Genomic DNA, 23,455 nt, shown 5'->3' with positions numbered 1-23,455 from the left:
GATAAGCATAGATGAAATGGATGGCTGTTTTTATGACAGTCTCATGTGTTCATACATTATTGTAACGCTTTTAAATATTCATATTCAATTTTTTTCCCCCAAGTAATCAGTTTGTCTTCAGTGTTTATTTTTTAGTTTGATGAATGACCAAGAAGAGAACATGTGTGGTTTCTCTCTGGGAGCAGGTGTTGGTGATTGTCACTTGACGGCCATGGTTGCCTTTACAAAGACAGCGAAGCAGACTTCCTCTTCCTGAGCCGAATACACACCTCAGCATATGCTGGGTCTTTCCAAATGTTTAATGTTGTAAGGCACAGGCAGCTTAAATTGTTAATAGCACATAACAGAAGCTGTGTGTTCGTTGAAAAAAGGTGGAAACTCATCTTGTATGACGTTCTCCAGTCAGAGGGGCCAAGTCTCCTAGAAATACTGGCTCTCAAATATCACTCAACTGCTGCCTTAGAGCTTAGGTGGCTATTTCCACAAATATGTATAAAAATGGTTTCATCCTGAAATGAAAAAAAAAAAAATAAATAAATAAATAAATGAAAAATAAAATAAAAATTGCAGAATAACTTCAGTATGATCATGATATATATTTCCTTTTCACAAAAGTGAAAAGAGCTTCATTTTGACTTTGGATTCTGCTAAAGCTCAGATCTTTGTAATTTTTAATAAAAGTGTTGCACAGGGTTTAATCTTCTGGACATTACCATCAAGCCTTAAAAGCAATCAACCTACACAACGCTGCTACATTCAAATACTTTGATAACTAAATGTTCACTCTCCTCCGACATTACACCAGTCCAGCCTTTCATCAAACTCATCTGTGATGATGTTCCACTAATTGGATCTTCTATTATTCATAATAGCAGAAGTTTTTCTTGAAACTCTGCATTTCATTAAAACACAATAAAGAAGACCGGGTGTTAGCAAAGATTTGTTAATATTTCATCAGATAGACCACTGGTGCATGTCCAATCCACAAGCAGAACAACAAGCAGTTGGGGCTAGGATAAAGGCAATTAGCCAGACTTCGATAACAGACGGCCTCTAGCCCCCTAAAAGCTTTTCACATGTTTCTGGCATCCTCTATTCAGTCTCCCTGAGCACCTCATTTCGTCGCCATCGAAAGAGGAGAGAGCAGCTGAGAGCGGCGACGTAACACGCCGTGTCCCTCATTGTGCACGCGGCGCAGACAGACAAGGCGCATACACCAGGATTCTTTGAGAACAATTTCAACATCCTGCACGCTCGGCCCTGATTCCCATTAAGCATTCATGATTCATCTGGATTTTATATTATAACGTTTTGAATTTTTCATGCATCTACCCCATCCTTCCCCCTCCACATCCCACCCTCCTTTCTGATCCGACAGGGGGAGAGAAAAAAGAAGAATTAATCAAACATTGGTGGTGTAAAGAAGAAAGTGTCACTTTCACATACACAAAGAGGTGTGTGTGTGTGTGTGTGTGTGTGTGTGTGTGTGTGTGTGTGTGTGTGTGTGTGTGTGTGTGTGTGTGTGTTTCTCCCATCACCACCTGCTTGTTACATCCAGGGTTATTTTTATTTATTTACTTTTTGCTTGAAGTCAGTTCATTTGTAAAGCTCGGGCTAGATGTATCACATGCACCTTGGAGACACAAACACAAGGTTTATTAGCATTATTAGAGAGATACAGGTGTCTTCACAGGTAGAAGTGGGAGTAAGGTGGGAGGATAAGGTATGGAGTGTGTGCGGGTGCTGCCCTTTTTACATCCCTCCTCTCCTCCCTTGGCTATTATTTCAGCTATCTTTTTGTTCTTCCTGCAGAAAGGATCATTAAACCGAAATAATTCATTTGTGAGAAAGGTCAAAGCCACAGTCTGTTGGCACCCAGATACCACAGTTAGGAGTGCTAGCATTGAGAGAGCAGAGGGAGCATTGGACAGAGCCATTGATTCTTCTTCTTCTTGTGTGTCTGTGTTTTTTTTTTTCATTTTTTATTGTCAACGCAATGATTGAGGTGAGCAACCCTCTGCCTTCCACCCGGCAGGGATGATAATCATTATCTTTAATACCTGTTATAGGTGAAGACACGAGCTTCAAGTAAATGTCACATCCACTGCTTACGGAGGCCGCTTTGTTGTTATTATGTTGTATGAGATGGGTGAGAAAGGTGGGGAGGACGGAGGGAAGGAGTGAGAAGGGAAAGTAAGGAGGCAGAGGAAGAGGATTGAGGACTGCCATCTTTTAAGTGCCAGAAATAGGCACACACCCCCTCCAAACTCCCTCTCCGCAACCACCCCCCCTCCCCCTTCCCCCCCGGATCCAAAACTCCCACCCCATTGTCTCTCCCGCTCCAGCCCACGTGTGCTCTCAAGCTAACCATGAAGCCAAATGCACATCCAGCCGCATAATAACAACATCCATTCTTAACAAGATTACTCCGGCAGTCCCAGTTTGGCTGATGGGACGTGTATGGGAGCAGAGGCGCAGGGATAAGCCGCCTGCAGCCGCCTGCGGCATTTCACATACGCTGGGCTCTATCCATAGGAGAGGAGCTGCCTGGGGAGTTGAGCCAAACATCGAGCCCACAAGAGCACACTGGCACAGAGAGCAGGAATCTTTAGCTGATGCCGCTGCTGCTGCCGCCGCTGCCGTGGCTTGTGCCCACAACCACTATGTCAGAGGCAAGGGCCAATTAGCAGGTTTCAGATAATCATAATCTTTTGATTTGAATAATCAGATTTGAATAATTGTAACCTCATTTACTGCTACTGATGCTTGGCCAGTGTTTTGGCTGGAAAACACAGTCCGGATTCATAAGTAAGCAGAATGTCCAACATCAGGCTCTTTTAATGTTGCCTTAATTTAGTTGTGTATCGCTGCCTGTTTAAGATATGATTACACACGAGCCTGTGTCTTGTCTGAGAAATAAACATCATTTAAATGTCAGCACAACAGAAAAGCCAAGAGGTTTAAGTTTGTTAAATTGCAAATTCATCTCTTGACGCTTTGAGAACGATCTAATCCAAACAAAGAAAATTCCCTTATTTTGAAAAAGAATCCAGACTAATTTAGCCAAAGCTTCGCCCAAGCCAAGCATTTGAGGTGAACCGCTTTAATTCCTATAAATTAGTTAGAGCAAAGTTCAAGGCAGAGTGCCAGATGATTTAGCCTGCTAAGCGCTCCACCTCCGCACAGCCAGCCCAGGCCAAGCCCGGTGAGCCAGGGAGTGTGAGGGAGGCAGAGGAGATGAGAGAGAGGGGGGGAAGCAGTTAAAGGACGGGGTGGGTGGGTGGGAGTAGAGTTCGACTTAATGAGAGGCGGAGGCTTTTCTGGATTTCCACTCCAAGAGTTTGACACCATTGACTGACAAACACTGACATGGGAGGGAGCTAATCGCTGTGACACGGTTCAAGGTGAAACCACAAAAGGGCCATTTGCCATGAATTAGCACTGATGCCGAAGCTCAGGAACGTGGCCCCCACGTGAGCCGCTCACTGTACAACATGGACTTAATGATTTTGAGCCGCAGATGTGAGCGACAGCGGCGAGCTTGTTATTTTGCTGAGGGGACTCCGAAGTCGCGTGAATGGATGTGCTTTCCTGTTAAATTCTTATTGCAGCTGATGCATGTACACAAGAGAGCTTCCACCGGATCACGGACAAGATGCGTCATGCGTCTCCTTGTGAGACACTGAACATTGAACTGCAAAATGATTTCATCTCCCTTATGAAAATAGAGCATTTGATTTAATGCACAGCGGTTTTCGAGGTGCATGTGAGAGGGAGAGAGGAGACAGGACATTGTGAGCTGTGTATGCTCCATGGTTGTTACACGTGGGTGTGTTTAGAAAGACATAAAGAGGGAAACAGAATGAGTGCTGGGTTTTTTTTTTTCAAAAAAAAAAAAAATGACACATCTGCCAATGGCAAACTGTCAGTAGACATGACAGTAGCTCTATTAAATTATCACTGAAAGGCTGGTAAAAACAAAATCACTTGGCAATAACATTTAAGATACAAGCAATGGCAATACATTTGCTGGAAAAGTAATAATGCCAGCAGTATGAGGTCACCTGTAAATTTGAAATACCGCAGATTTCAGGCTGCAATTTCAGCTTAAAACACATATAGTGAGAAATAATTCACAAATATATCCAACTCTGACACCTCTGCAAATGTTTGCAAAGATACAGCAGCTATAAAGCTTCCTGGACACACTGTGTTTACTGTTGCACACATAACCCTCATGTCTAAATGTGCTCCATCCAAGCCTGTGTCTGCTCATCTCATTCCGGTCTATAACACTCCTGGATGGACTAGTGTATGACACACACACACACACACACATACCCGGACATAGACATACGCAGCTTGTTAATGGGAACCAGGGCGACAACACAAAGCCATAGACAACCTGTCAAGCTCTTCGAGGGCAGCACTAATGCGATCCCACAGCTCTATCAGAGCCACCGCTGGGCCCAGTGTTTTATTACAGACCAGGAGGGAGAGACAGAGGAAGAGATTGGAAAGGAAGAGGAAGACTGTGACCATGGCCCATTGATATAATGGCCCTGCCGGCATTAGTGATATACTGTACAGGTGAGCCTTGGGGAAAGAGAGGAGCGCAGTAACAGGGGCAGGGGAAGGCAGGAAGAAGCGGAGGACAGAGGGATGTTAGCATGTTTTTTTTCTTTCTTTCTAAATTACACAAGAGGAGGGAATGGAGATCTAAGGGCTGAGAGACAGAGGAGCTGCTGCTAGACTGCAGCTCAATATGGATCTTTGTGGTGCTGCCTGAAGAGAGATCACAGCGCTGCATTCCAGGAGCTGCTGTGGGTGTGAGAAACCAAATGGAATGAAATTAAGTCCAGCAAACATTGATGGGCTTTCCTTGCCTGAATTTAATGACAGCTTTTTGATTCAACCCTCTCACTACAGCTCTGGAACCTGTTCCTAATTTGGGCTGTATTGGAGAATTTATTATATCTGAGCCAATGCTTATAATTTTTGTGTCATAATGGCTATCAATCACTGGCAATAATTCGGCTAATATTCTCATTAACTCCCACTCCTCATCCATCAGTCAAAGGCTGAGTCTTATATCCGCTCAATTGCTGGAGCCCCGAGTATATGCAGATTAAGTTGGGGGATCCTCGCTAATCAGAGGCTACGTTGGCACAACTCAGTCAAGAAGGGGGGGCTCAACCTTTGATCTGTTGTAAACCAGCAACAGTAGCCCCCCCCCCCCTTGCAGGACCAGGGAGTCTCAGGCTGCTCCGGCGGCTGCATTCAGGACTCAATCTCGCCTTAGCTTTGCCTCGCTGCCTTGCATCGCCAAAGCTAAACACTTGGAGAAATTTTAACAATGTCATTGTACTACACCCCATCAGCCCTGGAGGCAAGCTTACTTGGGCTCAAGAGTCACTCTCTCCATAATCACCCCATCACAGAGAGAGAGGGAGAGAGAGAGAGGGAGAGAGAGGTGGAGGTGTGGGGGGCGGGGGGGGACAGAGACAGAGAAAGGCAATCCAGTCGAGCAGAAGAGGCTCGCATCAGTATTTATAGACTGATGTCCCACATCTTGTACTAGCGGCCCAAAGTGCAGAAAGCAACAAAAGCAACAAAAAGGTCTGGATTGAATTCGGAAAACTATCCCAGATAAAGATGGTATACTCAGGCCCACATCACGGTGGTAAACACACGCACACCCAAAAAAAAGAAAAACTTCGACTTCAACGTATAACCTAGCGAGCCATAATAATTTCACTTTATCACCATTATTGTACACCATTCAGTAAATGAATACATACATACTCGGGGCAACTGCTTTATCCGAATGTAAGCTGTGACCTCTTATCAGCTGCACCTGAATGCACCTGTATAGGGGAAAACAAGAATGAAGGATTGAACCAATTCAAACAAGTCAGTACTAGAAAAAGGTCTTCAATTCTTTTGGGGAGGGGGGGGGCATCACTTAGGTTACTGAAAATCACTTCTGCTTGTAGAAAAGCCCCCTGCAGACTTATATTTCACCAGCAATCTGATACCACAGTGGCCCTTCTTGTTGGGGATCCTGTCAAACAGCTTGTTTGGAAGAATGAAGCTTGTGCTTCCTTCCCCCAGAATATACATGAAGAAAGACAAAGATATATATTTTTTTTTCCTAAGGACATATCCGTTGTCTTTGCTGAATCGATAATCAAAGCCTTTTTTTCTTTCTGTATCGCTGTCAGTCCTTGCAATCTTGCAGCTCAGCCTGAATTGATGAATATTAATGGTTGATTATCAATTCTCTTTGTGGAAAAACACATACAATGCTGTGGCAGATAAAAGTGTTGGACAATGGGATGAGGGATCAGTCAATTTACCTCATCTGCACTACAATTCCACAGACGTGAATCCATCGTTATTAATCCTCACACACACACCTACACACCTACACACACACACAGACACACACACACACACACACACACACACACACACACCACATGCTAAATGATCAGGAGGAAAGTAAAGGAGTCTGGAAAAGTTACGTCCGAGGCTGTGAGATATTCCCGGCGCTAACCGCCATCAATCTGCCCTGCGCTACAAAGAAAACACATTCTGCCTTTGCTTTGGTGTAAACACAGTAATTTGTTAGCTGTTTGTCTTTAGTTGTTTTGCCTTTAATAGCCTGATGTAAATGAGTTGCTTTTTTGTGTGTGTGTGTGTGTGTGTGTGTGTGAATAATTGAAATAGCTTTAATTGAAGGGGCAAACTTTGGCTGAATGTTTGGGTAGGCCTCGTGCCAGAGTGAAGATTACATCCACCTTGTGTACCACAGAACATTTTGTTTTAAAACCCAGGCTGCACTTTTCCATTATAGTTGTGCAATGGTAAATCAAGAGCTGCTTTGCCTAAAATTACCCTCTCCTTGCCTTCCAGTGGTCCGCATGAGAGTCTTTACTCACTCAAGTGGTATCTCCCACTCGCCGTCAACAACGAGCAAACGTGCGTCCCCTGGATCAGTCCATGATAGCGATATGTTCAAGCCTATCTACCTTCACACCCCATTTGCCTATTTCTATTCTTAATGACGGGTTATTTCTGAACTGTCCCCGGCTCATGATGAGTAATCCTGAAATCCCTTCCAACACCGTGTTCGTTTTAAGCTACAGCCGAGCAACAAGCTTTCACAGCTGTCTCCCCTGCTTCACTTTAACAGGTACTGCATGTCTGCCTCTCCGACGCCAATGAGACTGATGGAGGCTGACGAACACGCCGCACAGTGAATCACAATGTCACGAAACGACGCGCTGAAGAAGAACAGCAAAAAAAAAAAAAAGGGAAGGATGCTGTCACACCTCATGGCCGTCCTTCTCACTCTTCCACTCTTCCACACCTCTGCACCCCCCCCCCCATTCCCCTCGTGTTTATGCTAATAGTGTCTGTTGAGGGAGAACACAGAGAATGACACGCCGTAAAAAAATCGATGGCACAATCTCTCCCCGTCCCTCTTACAAACACTCACTCTCAGTCCGAACGTTGGGGTAGTTGAGGGGAGCCCGGCCGCTGACAAAGATTGGGGATGCGTGTATAATTAAGCCTCAGAGTGCACCAGCAATAATAGTAAAAAAAAAAAAAACAGTCACGCACACTATGGGATGGAAAGAGTCCAATCTTTGCCTGGACTTCCTTGACGATCAGACCACAACCACAGACACCGGCAGCCTCACACACACAGCCGAGGAAATTTTGCAAAATACACGCAGAGCTGTATGACCCATTCGAATCACACCTCCCACCCATTTGATTCATTCTTTAATTAAGTGTGAGAAACACAGAGAAAGGGGAAGAAAAAGGAGACAGAGGTACTGAGAGAGGGGGGAGAGAGATTTATACTCTTAAACCAATACAGTGCCATCTCGGTTTAACATAGGACTTATCTTAGCTCTGCCAGGCATACTCATGAGCACTTAACCTTGCAGTGAACGCAACCCATCATCATCGCCTCGCAAAAAGGCAAGCCACGTTCTTCTTCTTCTTCTTCGCCCCAGAGCTGCCCCCCCCCCCCCCCCCCCCCCCATCTCGTGCCCAATCCCCGCACTGTCCTTCAACATAAAAAATGCTTATACCTATGAGTAACCTATCCTAGAGTCAAGTTTGTTGCAAAACATTAGCCGAGACCTTGAAGGGAAAGCATCCTTCATGACTGGGGAACAGCCTGTTTCTCCGCCACCAAATCCTCTGTTGCAGAACAAGAATCTGCAGAACATTTCACACTCAGGCCAGAGGCACACAGCGCAGCGAGTGTGAGTTTTTGGAATTATGAACCGAAACTCTTGTTATCAGCATCTTCTGTTACCTTATGTCTGTGCAGCTTTGGCCTTTTTCTTTTTTAAGGAAACGTTTTCAGGTGAAATACCTATAAATATACAACAGTTTGCCGGCTGATCTGTCAAATCTTTGATGCTCAGTGTCTCACAGCTGCAATCCAACCTTCAGATTCCAAGCTCGCGACGGATGGTCACTGTGGCCCCGATGAGTGTTTGTTTGTTTCAGCATTCTGATGAGCAGTCATTGTCGAATCCAGCAGAGGCTGCCTAATTGACTCGCCTGAAAAATTAATGCATCACTTAACAGCATTTTTGTGTTCGTATGGTATTTAGAAAACACAGGTGCAAATCCCGCATGGTGGCAAATGTTTAATTGATGCAGCCATATGACAATGCTGGAGATAGAGAGAGAAAGAGATAGGGAGAGAGAAAAAAAAAAAAAACAAGAGGACGAAGAGGAAGTGAAATTATAAATATTTACTTGGATTAAAAGTGACTTATTTTCTTATGCCACGAAAATGTATCTTTTTTTTTTTTTTTTTTTGCTTTTGTGCTGCCGGGTGCCATGTGTGAGGGGTTGACAAAATATGTATCACAATGGCCACAATGAACAAGAAAGGCATACCCACCAATTATCAAATATTAGGCACCAAAACACTGTTTGCAAAAGCTATTACTGAACAAGATCAAATATTATGCTTGATGGCCTGCACTCCAGCCCATGCCAGAGTGGCTGGGTGATATTCTGGGGGAGGGAGGAGGAGGTGAACGTGACTGCCAGGCTGACTCTCCCCAGGTGAGTTCCCAGCAATGAGCTGTGAACAAGCTGCTTTGGCCAGGCTGGCCAGCAACCTTCCCCTCCGCTGAAACCTGCCTGACACTTCCACACTGGCCAGGGAGCAGGTGGCCCTAAGCCGCGGGATTAGCCCACAGTTCTGTTCGATACAGAGCCGCGAAACTACCCTTAACTAAAATAGCCCTCTCTTATCCAGGCTATGCACAATTTGTAAATCATGCCATTTCGGGAGAAAAAAAAATGGATGTGCGCCACAACAGGAGATTTAAAAAAAAAAAAAGAAAAAAAAAAAAGGGGGGGGGCATGCATCTGTATTTAGTGCGGAGAGAGTAACTGGTAAAAACTAACAAAACAATATGTGTGACTGCTACAGTGTCTTGGTTTTCAAGGACATCCAAAACAGCAAAAAAAAAAATGTTGCCACCATTATTTGATGGGAGTTTAATTATTTCCAAAAGCATTCTGAGACACCCCCCCTCCACCACACACACACACTCACACACACACTTCCCACCCCGCCCACCGCCTTCTACTTGTCCCCCTATCTCTGCTTCCCCTTGACAACCAAAACCCTCCCACTGCCCATGGGATGAAAAAAAAATGGAGGGAGCATTCAAATGGCCGAATTAATGTTTCCACACGATAAGCGAGCTTAATATAATGCTGACAATCACAGCACACTCACCCTGCCAACTAGAATTGGATCGGGTCCAGAAAATTCCTCCAGCACAAACATTTGATTCCAAACCCATCCTCTCTTGGCGCGGCTCAGTAATCTTTGTCCTTCGCCAAGACCGCTCGCCACTGCTGCGGACCCACCAGTTTGTGTACTTTTGGACTGGCCTATGATAGGAGACATAGACACGCAGGGAACACAAGTAATCCACACCAGCAGCAAGGACATCCACAGATCCATGAGCATCTCCTCGGACCGCTTTGGCATCCTGTCCTTGTGTGTGTAGTTTTGTTTGTTTGTTTGTTTTTTACGAGACTCTTCTCTCGCCGCAGCTCGTCTCCCCCTACTTTCTTTAGATCAACAGCTCCTCAGATAACAAGAAAAGGTTACTTGTGTCCTCTTTCAACGGCAGAGCTTGCATTCATGGTGTGATAAAGGTCACTTGCATGGTATGCCTCCATAGCAGTTGGCGAGGGGCTGAGGCGCTCAGCACAGCATCCATTTGGTGTTATTCCGAGGGGAAGACCTATAAGGGAGCAATCACAGTTTGTTAGATGTCTTTTAGTCTTGTGAGGAGTTGTCAGGGAGGTTGGGGAGGAAAGGGGGAGGTAGGAATAAGAAAGTAGAGTCAAATAAACATTTGAACAAATCAGACAAGACAGCCAGAACGATAGAGGGAGGGAAAATGTGCTTCGCAGGCAAGCGAAAAGATAAAAAAGGATTTAAAAAAAAAAAAGAAAAAAGAAAGAAATCAAGATGTCACTTCATCATCACTAATGATCTGTCTGTGGCAGATATGACCCTTTATGCCAATCTTGTTTTTGTATTATCCTGCTACAATTGCACAACAAAACGGGTATGTCTGTATTGTGAGGTTACTGAGCCCACCACATCAGATTGCGTTGCTTTAAGCTGTTGTTCTGGGGATTATCCTGGAAAGATTGTGAGCAAATTACATGTTTCCTTATGATTAATGTTTTGACAATACATTTTGGGGTGAAATATCCTTTTATGCTGCAATCAAATTCCTTAGATATCCGGTGCATGTGTGCATGCATGCGTGCAATAGTGTCAATATTAAATAGAGAGGCTGGTTGCAGGTGAGCTCCACAAAGTCAACAGCGCTGCAGCTCACTGATATCATAGTGCTCCTGATGAGATCATTGTGAAGGCATTTAGAGGCAGGTTTGGAACATTGGATCAGATGTGTAATACTACATTGGAGTCACTGTTTTCTGATAAGCGTGGGCATAAATGTTTTGGGTTTTTTTTTTAAATCAAATTGAAATAAGCAAATTAAATACAACACAGTGACACTTCTGTGACATAAGATCGAAAGGATGCAACCGAATGTAAATTTTGCCCTTTAATCACAATCAGTTTAAGCCTTAACATCCATCTCACTCAGCTAGGTCCTTTCAGTTGTACAACACACTGATGTTGCGTTGTTCACCAGAATGCAAAACCAGAGGCAATAAATAAACAAATAAATAAATAAAATAAAGCACAGACACAAAGGGATGGCTTTGAGTTGTCCTCAGCTCAAACTGATGCAGGTGGACATGCTATCACAGCACAGACTGGCTTGCTTTCAGCACAGTGTCAGTGTTAGTTCTGATAACTTTTACTACACGCAGTATGTCACTGTGGTCATATGCCGGTGTGTGGAGTAATTCATGGTTCCAGCAATGCAATTCCAAGGACAATAAGATGTAATGTATTCCACCTGAAGGCAACTGCAACACCATAAAGTGTGGAGAGATGCGAGTTACTGTGACATTCTCCAAGTACAGGCACCGACCTAAAAGGTCCAGGTTAATAACAAAATATTTGAAAGGAGAATATAAACCTGAGAAAATACAAAATTACAGCCCATATAGAATTTTCCTATTAATAACTGACATGAATTTGTGATTTTTTCCCCCCTCTTTTTTAGTGTATTATCAAGTCACTGGGGTGCGTGACTAAGCAAGCGGTTTCAGCACCACGGGGGTAGGACAGCTCCCCGCCAGAAAGCAGCCGGTCCAGACGGCTCTGCGGAGAACCGGGCGCCGGCAGCCGAGGAGCTGTCCAAGGTAGGAGTCCACAGACGGGGGAGAAATTCGTGTCTCAGTTTCTACAGTCACCCGATGAGACAAATAAAACCGCGAATGAAAACCATGAAGTTTGAGGCATGCTACTTGCCTTTTACACCTCTGCAATAGTCTGCAGCACATACCCCGATTACCTGTATTCACCCTCTCTCTCCGTGTTTTCTGAAGTTTTTTACCCTTTGAGGAGACTAATGTTTCCCATCAGTCCACCTCGGTGCGTCAAATGTGGACCCGGAGCGCGTGAGCAGTCCAATGTACAGAGAATAAACCATATGTCGGCAGTATGTGTGCGCGACAGAGGCAAGTGAAATGTGAATAAAGAAGGTAGCCTAAGTTGCAGACCTCTCCGTGGACTTGCTGTTTCTCTCCGTGTCATCTCGCTCATGCAAATGTGCCGGGGGAAAAAAAAATGTACTTTAGCCCCGTGATGGATTAAAGGGAAGTCCTATTAAACCCCTCCACAAAACACCACTGCACAACAGTAATACCTGTTAGGTTTATAGCTATATGATGGTGGCGGGCTGTACTTACTAGTGAGACTTGCATCCCTTTCCGCTGCTGCATCATTTCATCGTTTATATATTTTTTTTCCTTAAAAATACGCAAAAAAAAAAAAGTCCAACACGTTTCGTTCGAGGCGGCGGGAAAATGAGCAAAAATAAATGCGGAGAAGCGAGAGGCTAGAAATCCTTCCTGCAGTTTGTCAATGCGGAGTGACAGTGTTGGGGGTTGTTAGTTAAGAGCTCCGACAGGCTTGCTGGCCGACTGGAAAAGTGAGGAGGAGATGGAGGAGAGATGCGCGGTGGCGAAGAGAGCCTCCCCTCCGCGGCGCTCATTGGGTTGATGAGGAGCCGGGTCAACAGGCGCACAAATGAACGCGCGCCGCTCCGCACGGGCACGGACGCGCCGCAAAGGTTATCGTCTCACATTGCCGTATAGCTGTAAGATATCACATAGGCTGTTGTGCAGGTGAAGTCTTCCGATCGTGAGTGTGTGTGTGTGTGTGTGTGTGTGTGTGTGTGTGTGTTTTCCTCCGCGTTCTAACTCTTCTCTTTGTTGAGGAAACGACGCGTGAGTTCGCCCTCACTTCTCTCGGTTATTAGTGAAATGAAAGAGGCCCGGAGATCAGTGAAACGAAGCCGAGGCTGCTCATTTATACTGTCATTTGATAGGGTTAAGCAATGAACAGATGGACACGCACACTGTGGCCCTGTGGCTGGCACAATGGAAAGTAAAGAACTATTCTATCCATTCAGGCTTGTGCTCCGTTTCCTCTCCCCTCCGCTCACTGTTCTGTGCTGTAGTTGATTTGTATTCTTGACACATGGATTTACACGGGAGGAAATTCTGTGCATGAAAAAATAAAATACTAAAGCCCAGTCTATTAAAATACAAGGAGCAGGGAGAGTGTTACACAGGTCTTATTAAGACAGTCAGCGGAAAGGTCATGCTCATCATTGCATGGCCAAATGTGAGTGTTTGTGTGTGAGTGCAGTAGAGTGTGTGAGTGACAGCAGAGGGGTTGCCCATGCTGCTGTCCATGGAGAGAGCCCTCTAGTGTTTGTGAGGCTACTTGGCAGCAGCCAGACAGGCCTTGGGGGGAGGAGAGAGGAGAGGGTGTGGGGCTGGGGGGGTTGGGGAGGCAGCCTTTATGAGTGCATCAAGAGAGGAGGGTCAGTGCACACACACGCGCGCACACACACACACACGACTTTTCACTCAGCTGTGAGAACCTCTTCACGAAACTCATTTGAGCGTTAAACACACACTCAGCGTTTTCTCTGCTCTGGCGATGACGTCATGCTCCCACCAGCTCAACCACAGAGCTTGATGTGCACACGGCGTGCACACTCACTGATAACAAGTCTTGGTTGAAGAGTGAAAGAGTTTGCCTCAGAGTGTGGCGTGTTGTTGCACCTTACCACCTTAGCACAACACAGCGCTTCCTCTTAGGTTTCGCCCCGGTGGAGGCCTTTTGACCCGAGCGCCAGAGATCCCAATTAGCAAAGACATCAAGTCCACCATTATTTATTTCTGTACCATTTAATTTTCCTCCCACTCATGCTTTGATGTTGCAGCTGCGTTTCAGATGGGAATTCTCCAATCATCTTTTTTAAAAGCTTCTGCTGCATAATACATCAGCCTGTAAATGTTGAGCTGTGTTTCTCTTGCTCGATATGAATGAAGATTTCATTGACGGACACTCTGGGCGCGCTGGGTACGTGTGCATAGAGTTAAACGTATAAATAGGACTGCTCGGGGGGGGCTTCATTTAAAATCACTTTACGTTAAAGTAAATAAACAGCCAAAAAGCACATGACAGTAACTGAAGCCGTTGGCATGGTGTAATTATTTTTTTAGAAGCAGTCTAATCTTGCTCCCGCTCTGTCTGACACATATGGACCGCCTAACACGACGCAGCAAAAGTGTCAAACTTCAAAGCACTAATTCATGCTTAATAAAAGAATATATATTGTTATAAAGATGTGTCGGCATCACTGCTATCCATGGCGCTCTCTTTAAAAGGTAGGATGAAAGCTTCACTGACACCAGGAGAATCTGAAACTATCAAATCGTTCAAAATCTCTTCTGTGAGCAGAGTTTTGTGCAAATGAGAAGGTTCCAGCTTTAAATTAGTGATTAATTCCACTGACATGGCCCCCGCCAGTGATCAAAATATCAGATGGCTTTGAAAAAGGCAAAGTAAGTGAAGGGGAAATGGTCTTTAGAACCCAAGCATCCTCAATCGATCATTAGTTACTGCTTTGTCAGTGGTATTAATCACAGAGCTGCTGCCGTGTGCGCCACAGATTTTCACATCTGAAGCTCCGCACAACAAGTCACCACCACCGGGACTGTTGCTATCTGGAGATTTTGCTGCTTGATTTTAATTTTCTTGTGTTTTATTAGTTTACTGACCAATCATTGAAGGCACAAGCTTGCTCACACTCATGGATATTCACCCCAGGATATTCTCAGTAGCATATGAGCCCGTTAAAGCAGGTGTAAAGACCCTCAAAGACACAAATAACCACCACCGCTGCCCCTGCACCCTAATTTGGCCAAGTTTCCAAGTCAACATGCATCACTCATCTTGATGAGCAGTCTACCTTGAAACAGCACCCAGCTGAAGGCTGTGATAACCAGCAAGTGTAAACTATGTTTTTAGCTTGATGCTTTGTCTTTAGTTTGCTTTGCTTGTCCTTCATTGCTGTCATTGCTTTTGAGCCCCCCCTGCTGTGTGAGTGCTAGCCTCATCTTGACAGCTACAATTGGCTCATGACTGGCCAAGCTCATCCACAATATATGCTGCGAGATATTTAACCCTCTGAGAAGATGCCCGCAATGAGAAAAATGACAGGGTGTTTACATTTTCCTGACAACTGACCTCTTGAGGTTATGTGAATATGAATGATTTCAGGAACTTCGGATCCCAGCTGAGAAATATAAGTCAGACATCATTATTTTCAGTTGAGAAACATTCCCAAGTAAGGCCCCATCTTACTTTTCCGACAGCTCAACCAAATCAACCATTGTCTCAGATCCTAGAGTCTTGATTTGGGTAGTATTTGCATTTTTAAACAAGGACTTGGTACAGTTTCTGCAATTAGTTCTGAATTATGTTGCACAATAACTAAAACTATACAGCGTCTTATTACCATATGGTATCTAACTATCCATATGACCCCAGTGCTAGCTTTGTTCTACTGACTTCAAATTTAGATTGGAATTAAAATCCTTCTAATTATCTAGAAGCACATTTGGCTCCACTGTACATCAGTGTGCCCATGGTCCCATACAGCTGCACTAAAATATGTATTCAAACATGTTTTTTGTAACACTGAAGCACTTTGTAACCCTTGTTGAGAAAAGTGCAATATGAATTATGAATGCAACTAACAATTATTTTCATTGTACATTAAAAAGGTCCCATATTTTCCTCTTCTCCTGTGTTTTATTTGAAGTGTTGATCCATAAGAAGATATATTTGTGGTTTTAAGAACCAAAAACCATCTCAGTTTAGTTTTACATCTCCTCTCTCAGGCTTCTCTCTGGAGCTCTAGTAACAACAGGTTGGAGAGCCAATCAGAAGAGAGGAGGCTCTGAGCCTGCAAGGTTGGAATCGCGGGTCCAGGTGGGTGGGGCTTGGGGTCCTAATGGCTGAGAGCTGTGACTGTTTTGTTGTGAGAAGTTACCGAAGACCTGACGGCTGGTTTTAAGGCTCAGTTTCTGAATACAGGTTGTGTGCATTTCTCTGTGGACTGAGGCTTTGATACTTTCACAGTATTAATATAGAAAATAGAGCTGCTTTATAATCAAAGAAGACATGGACATCTACCTTTAAACTATATGAGACCTTAAATTTGCCAGTTAGTTCTCAGTTAATTGCTTTGTCCAAATTGTCATAGTTCAGAAAGAAAGAAAGAAAGACAGAAAGAATAAGAGTAACCAAACAGTAACAACCAAGAATCCCAAACATCTTCGGTTAATCCTAACCCTATCATACTGTATAAAACAGACAAAGGTTTGCTGCCTCACATTCGTGAAGCTAAAAAAAAATAAAAAATCATCATCTTCATCATTTTCTGTCAATCTATTACTTGTTAATTAATCTATTAATCAACTAATTGGTGAAGCTCAAACATAAACAGTTTTACTTAATCATTCTATCAGAAGCAAAGATGGAAGTTGCCTGACATTGTCTTAATGCCGCAAGGCCGAGTGTGTGAGTGTCCACAGACACCATCATATACCAAGAGTCAGCACTGGTTTCTTTTAACCACAATCTGTCACCAACCAAGTGTTTTTAAATGCCTTAACTTAATCACTCCTTAAGACATAGAGACCGCAGATGAGAAAAAGAGTCATGGGTTGTTTTGGAAGACGAATGACTTCCAAACAATGGAGGTGTTGTCAGTTTTCACATTTAGAATGAAACTGTGTAATATATCTCGACCATCTGGTGCCATTTCATTGCTAAAAAAAAAAGATAAAATAAAAAAAATCTCACATTGCAGCTTTAAAGGAACCGTTGGGACCACTGCTCCCTGGATTTCCCAGGCGATCCAGAGATTGAAACTAGCGTAGTTTCCCTCCAGTCACAAACGTGTCTCACTAATGTTTGGGCTACTGCCACAATCATTAGGGCAAAAGAGAGGTTAGAGTCACGATATCAGTGAGTTACAATGCAGTTTAGGTATTCGGGGGGGTGTGGGAGGTGGGAGGTGCTCTGTGTCCAAAATTATTGTCTCCCTCCTCTTCCTATTCTTCCCTCTCTTCACCTCATCCCCCTGTCTTGGTCAATAAAACACTAAAATAGCATATCGGTAAAAGTGTTCTACTCAATATGCCTGTGGCTGGTGGACATGAAAGGCTTGGAAATACTCATTGTTCTTCATTGTCAAGTGCTGTCCTCTCCATTTGACAGTATAATATTAACAGCACAATTGAGTACCCAGACTGGTTCCTTCCATTCGGCTCCTTCAGAAATCGCCGCGGTTGATTTCAGGCAGGTTTTTAAAATCCTTTTTTTTTTGAGCTGCTGTGAATTGTTTAAAATGTCAAAATATGCAAATCACTCCTGACCTCTTTTGAATCATAAAACGCAGCATAAAATCAAACTTAATTCAAGTTGAGTATGAGGAAAACATTAAAAAAAATATCCCTCCTGCTTAAACACTTCCTGTTCAGACATTATGCAAAGTGCACAAGCAATCCCCAAACACTTGAAGTTGCTGAGAAATTTTGGGTGATGTCTGTGTATGAGCAGGCCAAGATATAAGTACAGCATGTGAGGCATTAGCATTCCTAAAAGTCAGACTTTAATTGGTTGCAGATTAAAGTTAATTGATTTAGCTGATAGTTTTTAAAGCTCCTGAAGATAATTAAGTGCAGTGTTGAGAATTCTGATATGTTGACATTTTGAGAATGAACAACCTGTAACGTGTGGGTACAACATAACGTTAACTAGCATCTTAATCATGCAAATTGAAAAACACAGCAGATTTAATTATCACCGGTCGAATCATTGGTCCTCATTAATTACATTTGGCTTATTTATTCACATTCACATATCTATTCCACTTACTTCCCAATTATGCAGGACAGTCCTCAGACCCCCGCTGATATAACAAACAGTAATTCCATTCCTGCTTCATTAGGGGATGCATGTAATAAGACGCTGAGGGAACGGAGGGACAAATGAGTATCTAAGGTTGAAGAGCTGCAGCAACAAAAATCCAGAGCATCACCAATGATTATTACGTTTTCTTCATACTCACATATTTATCTATCTATATAGTCCCCTGCAGGGGTAAGGAAATGTGTGACGAGAAGGTTCAACTTACAACTCTGGTGACACAAATGAATTAAATTACCCACATCCCACCCAGAAATATTAAATAAATAACAAATTTATCCACCGTATTAAAAAATGTTAATTGACTCAACCAGTAGGGAATAGGTGTTGTTTGTAAATATATATGCATATATATATATATATATATATTATATATTAATTAAGCTGAATTATTGAATGAACAATATTCATATCATATTTGTTTCTTTAGTTGAGAACAGAAAACAGATGTTGGAAACCAAAGATCTTCTAAAATGTGCCTGTGGGTGTCAGGAGTGAATTGAATTTTTACTTTGAGCACAGAACATACCTTTATTTCTATCAGATAAACTACTTACCCAAGATCTCTTTATAACAAGTAACTCCAACTCTAATATGTGTAATTTATTCAGACAGTGAAAAAAGATCAGATTATGGCTGTTGTAGTGAACATAGGCAATTCATAATTTTTTTTCTTGAGTGTTACCTGACATAGCTGTGCTGCAAATCACACGTCAACTGCACCATAAGATTACATTAGCTAAATGATGTAATGCTATGGTGCAGCTAATACATTAGTCAATTAATTACAAATAGTATTACTACTCCGGATGGAAACTTTGACATAGCAAATGTCAGTGCCACATCTTAAAACTGCTACTGCTGGTTGCTGGACTGTAAAAAGTAAAATTTTGACCTGATGATGGAGGTGAGGTAAAAGTCAGGGGATTACCAAAGTGAGTAGGATCCATCCTTTAGGGACATGGATGTCAGTACAAAATCCATCCAATAGTTGAGATGTTTCCGTCCGGAACAAAGTCATTCCCATCCTTAGAGCCTCTAGCATAGCAAGAAACTCATCCAATGTCAGAAAGTCTAATGGATGGGATGTGTTATATTGGTTGCAACAGCCTTAGTTTGAAAGTTATAGTGCACTTATTAGGAGCCAATTGGGTCGGCTGGGAGGAGTTTAAAAGGTGGCGCAAAATGAAACACTTTAATGTCACTACATGAGACGAGAGTCAAAACCGACAGTGGACTGTCCGGACACCAAGAAAGTTAAATAGAGTATTTACTACTTTGACTTTTTCCTATATACAGTATCTTTGGACAATAGCCCAATCCTCTGATATGGTTACCCCAAAGTATAATCTCTCCATGGGTGCTCACAATTTCCCACAAGTAACTACCTCAAAGATTTCAAGTTCTGAAGTAGATATCAAGACAACAACTGTAAGTTGAAATTGACAAACCCATTTGTATGCATTGATTTGATAACAGGTGAGTGTTTTTCAGTAAACTTCAATGAGTTTTTAAGGCAGTTCTCACACTCACACAAGAGTTACATCAGAACTTTAAGTGAACTGTGTCTCTCCGTCAGCTGACAGTTGTGATGCTTTATGAGCAGGGGGACACAATAGCAAAAGTGAATGTGGCAAAAAGAAGGAAATTTGACATTAATCTGGTGTAATGTGAGGGGGAGGTTATAGATGAAGACAAGTGCTCGCAATAGAGTTCTATGATTAGATGAAGACAGACATCAATGGACATTGATGGTTGTAATGAATAGACAGAGTGCTGCGGTAATGACACTTTACCTTTAATAGTGCTCATTAAGAAGACTAGCCACTTGGTTAACGAGGATGAGAGATGAGCTCTGCCATTTGTCGCCAGGCCACGGACAGAGGGAAGGGTCTTATGAATTTCCTTGCTGATAAGAGGTAGAAAAAAAATAATTGCATGCAGTTTTTAAAGCAGGGTCAGAAGGGGATGCATGCTCAAAGAAGAGGGTCACATTTGGAAGACAAGTAAGAAAAAGGTTACACTTATACTTTAAAACTTGCTTCTAGGCAATAATAAACTGTTAAATTGATACTTAAATAGTTTATTCAGTGTCAGAAATGTCAACTATATATATTCTGAACTGAACTATTACCAATAAATGACTAGGAATTACTGAACTACTGTTGATTGTGCATAAGGAAATATAACTGTGTATTGAGACAACAACAACCATTCTCATTGCACGATACATTGACTGCGTTTATATGATATGACGCCGTTACCCAGCTAGCTAGCTTTATCAATCGCTGTTTGTCTATCTTTCACCGAGAGCCTCAGAGATGTCAGCATAGCTAAATTTGATGGATGATAACGCTAACGTATACTGAACTAGACAGAATATTATAAATGAGCTATGTTGCCACACTTTCAGCATAATAAAAATGACCTTTCATATTGTCAAGTAACGTTAGTGTACTGAATGGGTCTGACAGTGGCAGCTAACGTTAGCTACTGTTGCACTTTCATCCCGAGTCTTTTACAAAGAAACAACTCAACTAGGCTATACGCAATCAAGAAAGTCAGGAAAGGTCTCATTTTTAAGTTACATTAAAATATCTTCAAACATTGGCAATAAAAATGTGATTAACACATGTGAATTGCTTCGCATTCATACAGTATAGTACACTTAAATGATAAATGATTTATTATGATAATGATTTATTTCTGTTTCAAACTGGGTCATTTGTTGTTGAGCTACATGTTGGTCATTTATGTTCGATACCAAATGGATTTGAATTGTGCACTGATGCAGAAATAGACAGTTGAACAGCAGGTTAATGTCACTGTGTGTATTAACACACTATATAATCTGAGTAAAGACGTTTTGATGTATGTATCTATTCATCTCTTGTGGATACTTGGCAGTACACCCTACATTTGAAGATGGACTAGAAATGGCTTGCAGCTTGGCAACTATGGGACTACCTAATTCTTTTTTTCTTGCACTAAGACAAGATCTCAGAGGGATTTCCATTTTCTAATTAATAATTGGTATATGGGGCTGACGCTCTTTGAGATTATTTGAAGTCATTAGAAAATACCCCCTTCCTCTAAATCTTAGGAGAGAATGAAGGCGACTAGCAACCCTGCAGGGATTGCACAGCTATACCAAAAGTGTTTTGTTCAGGAAATTTAATTGTGGCATCTACAGACTTGTTCCTATGAGTAATACAAAATAATGACTCTGTTCTAACATGAAATTAAAAATAAAAATGTTTTCTTCTGCAGGCTGGAATAATCCTAATGGAAAAATATTAACGCCAACACCCTAAGTCCTGATGTTCTCAGTGCTTTACTTCATTGTTTGATGATAAATTGCCACTTGTCCCGACTCTCAATCAAATTCCCTCTGTGTTTGGTTTAACATATCTTGTAGCTTTCACAGTCCAAAAAGGCTTCTCCCTTGCTGCTGCATACAGCGAGTTTCCTTTGTTCTCTATAAAATTAACCAAAACAGACAGCCAAGTGTGAAGTACTGTTTGATGACAAACACTGGGAAATACTGTGAAATACTGTATCATGAGAAATTAGCAGACAACGCAATTTGCAACAGCTTTTAGATCATGTCTAACAAATAAGCCTAAAAAATAAGATGTAAAAGAAGAACAAAGGGACATGGATATCAAAGATGACGTGTCGAGAGTAGCAAAAGGAAAGAAAGGTACTTCAGGACAGGAGCGTATGGAAAGGACTTGAGGAGAATGGAAAGCACCAGGACAAACACATCTAGGCTATTGATTTATTGGAGGGTATAGTCTTAGAGACGGGTGCAAGATTGATCAAATGGAAGGTTATCCTTACTCACAGAGGCAAGCTGTTTGCCAATATCCATCACTGGAAACTCAAAATGGCTCAAAGGATCCTTGACATTCCCCAACACTGTAGAGCCAGTACCTGACCAGGTTAGGAGATTCTCTGTTTGAGGAGGGATTGTGTTAGACTCCACGCTGACTGGAAGGCTGTACAACATCCTTCATGGTGGAGGTAAAACCAAGGCCAGTGTCAGGGTCTTTTTAGATTTAGATCTATTATTTTCTCACCTGGAAATACATTTTAATATTCTGTGTATATATATACATATATATGTAATATATATTGAGCTTGTAAAGTGATATTCACAAATAATGCCAAAGTTTGCGGTTGTAAATCAACCTTTGGAAACTTGTAAAATAAATCTGCATGAGTAATTCAAGTTTGTACATCAGTAGAAGAGATTTGTATTTGTTCTAAGAAAAAAAATGTGTGAACAAATGATGAGGTTACATATAGACACTGTGAAAAAAGAGGTGAACATACAGATACAAAGCAGAAAACTGTGTTAAACTTATTCACACTGTGTGTTACACTTAAGTTACAAATACAAATTTTGACCCTGTTTTCACACCTGAAGCTGATTCGACAAAGACAATCCAATCACAAAGCAGATCCCTGTGGTTATATACACAGCACATTACATGTTCAACAATATTTAATTAAACCTATCTAGATCGCAGAGGAGCCTGCACTGTTGTCCATCTTGAAAAATGTACAAACTTGTGAACATTACTTTACAAGCTCAAAATATATTTGAGCTTTTACCCTAATTTGAGACTTTGCAACTGCACCATAGCTGCAGGCAAAACACCACCCCACTCCTGCAACCCTGTCTCCTAAAAATTAAGTTTCTATACAACTAGACTGGAACAGCAAATGTGTTTGTACGAAACATAATTACCAGATTACATTTTCTATTAACATAATGAGGACAAGACATTAATATACGTATCTGGCAAGGAGCAAAATACTTTCCAGTACAATATCCACTTGTAGTGACTACAGCATTATTAAACTTATTTATGGTTGTGTTTAGGCGCTCACAGCACTTAGTTAAGCTTATGGAAAGATTGTGGTCTGATTGTGGTCTCATCATTCCTCAGAAGAGCGGTCCAGGCGGAAAGCTAGAAAGCTAGACATACCTGAGCATCCCAACCACCGTTTGGAGCCTAACGGCAGGAGGGAGGTAACAAGAAGCACAAATACTGAAGAGAGAAGATGCAAAGTTAAGAATATGCAGTAGTGTGTATATAGTTGTACAGAAACATAATTTTAGGAGGTGGGGTTGCGGATCCTCACACCTGCACAAGAGGACAATGAATGAAGAGGAACTGGATCCCTTTTCATCCAGCCCCCGAGGCAGGTACAGTATGTGAGACTGTGCATAAGTTAAATAGCTGAGTAAATGTTACCTGATCCTATATAATATTCCAGCCAGGGCCGGAGGCATTATGGTTTCAGGTTGTCCGTCCGTGCCATTCTTGTGAATATGATTTCTCAGTAACACCCTGAGGGAACTTCTCCAAATTTGCACTTGGACTCAAAGATGAACTTATTAGATTTTTGTGGTCAAAGGTCAAAGTTCAA

The 23,455-nt window shown here is 42.3% G+C and overlaps 1 protein-coding gene across 2 annotated transcripts in view; it reads right to left on the bottom strand.

Annotated features, from left to right (window-relative positions):
* cdh8 (cadherin 8) overlaps positions 1-12,697 on the bottom strand; it is a 102,198-nt gene extending 89,501 nt beyond the window's left edge. For both annotated transcript variants that reach the window (XM_023429738.2, XM_023429739.2), the window contains exons 1-2: positions 12,406-12,697; positions 9,791-10,307 (exon numbers count right to left, since the gene is read on the bottom strand). In XM_023429738.2, coding sequence (XP_023285506.1) covers positions 9,791-10,048 — 258 coding nt within the window. In that variant the 5' untranslated portion in view covers positions 10,049-10,307; positions 12,406-12,697. The remainder of the gene's footprint in view (positions 1-9,790; positions 10,308-12,405) is intronic.
* Positions 12,698-23,455: the final 10,758 nt, after the last annotated feature.

The sequence above is a fragment of the Seriola lalandi genome, unplaced genomic scaffold (genome assembly GCF_002814215.2).
Source record: "Seriola lalandi dorsalis isolate HSWRI2012SDOR001 ecotype SW California unplaced genomic scaffold, Sedor1 jcf7180002054898, whole genome shotgun sequence".
Classification (NCBI taxonomy): Eukaryota; Metazoa; Chordata; class Actinopteri; order Carangiformes; family Carangidae; genus Seriola; species Seriola lalandi.
The sequence above is the reverse complement of the archived record's forward strand: the minus strand, read 5'-3'. Positions and strand labels throughout refer to the sequence as shown.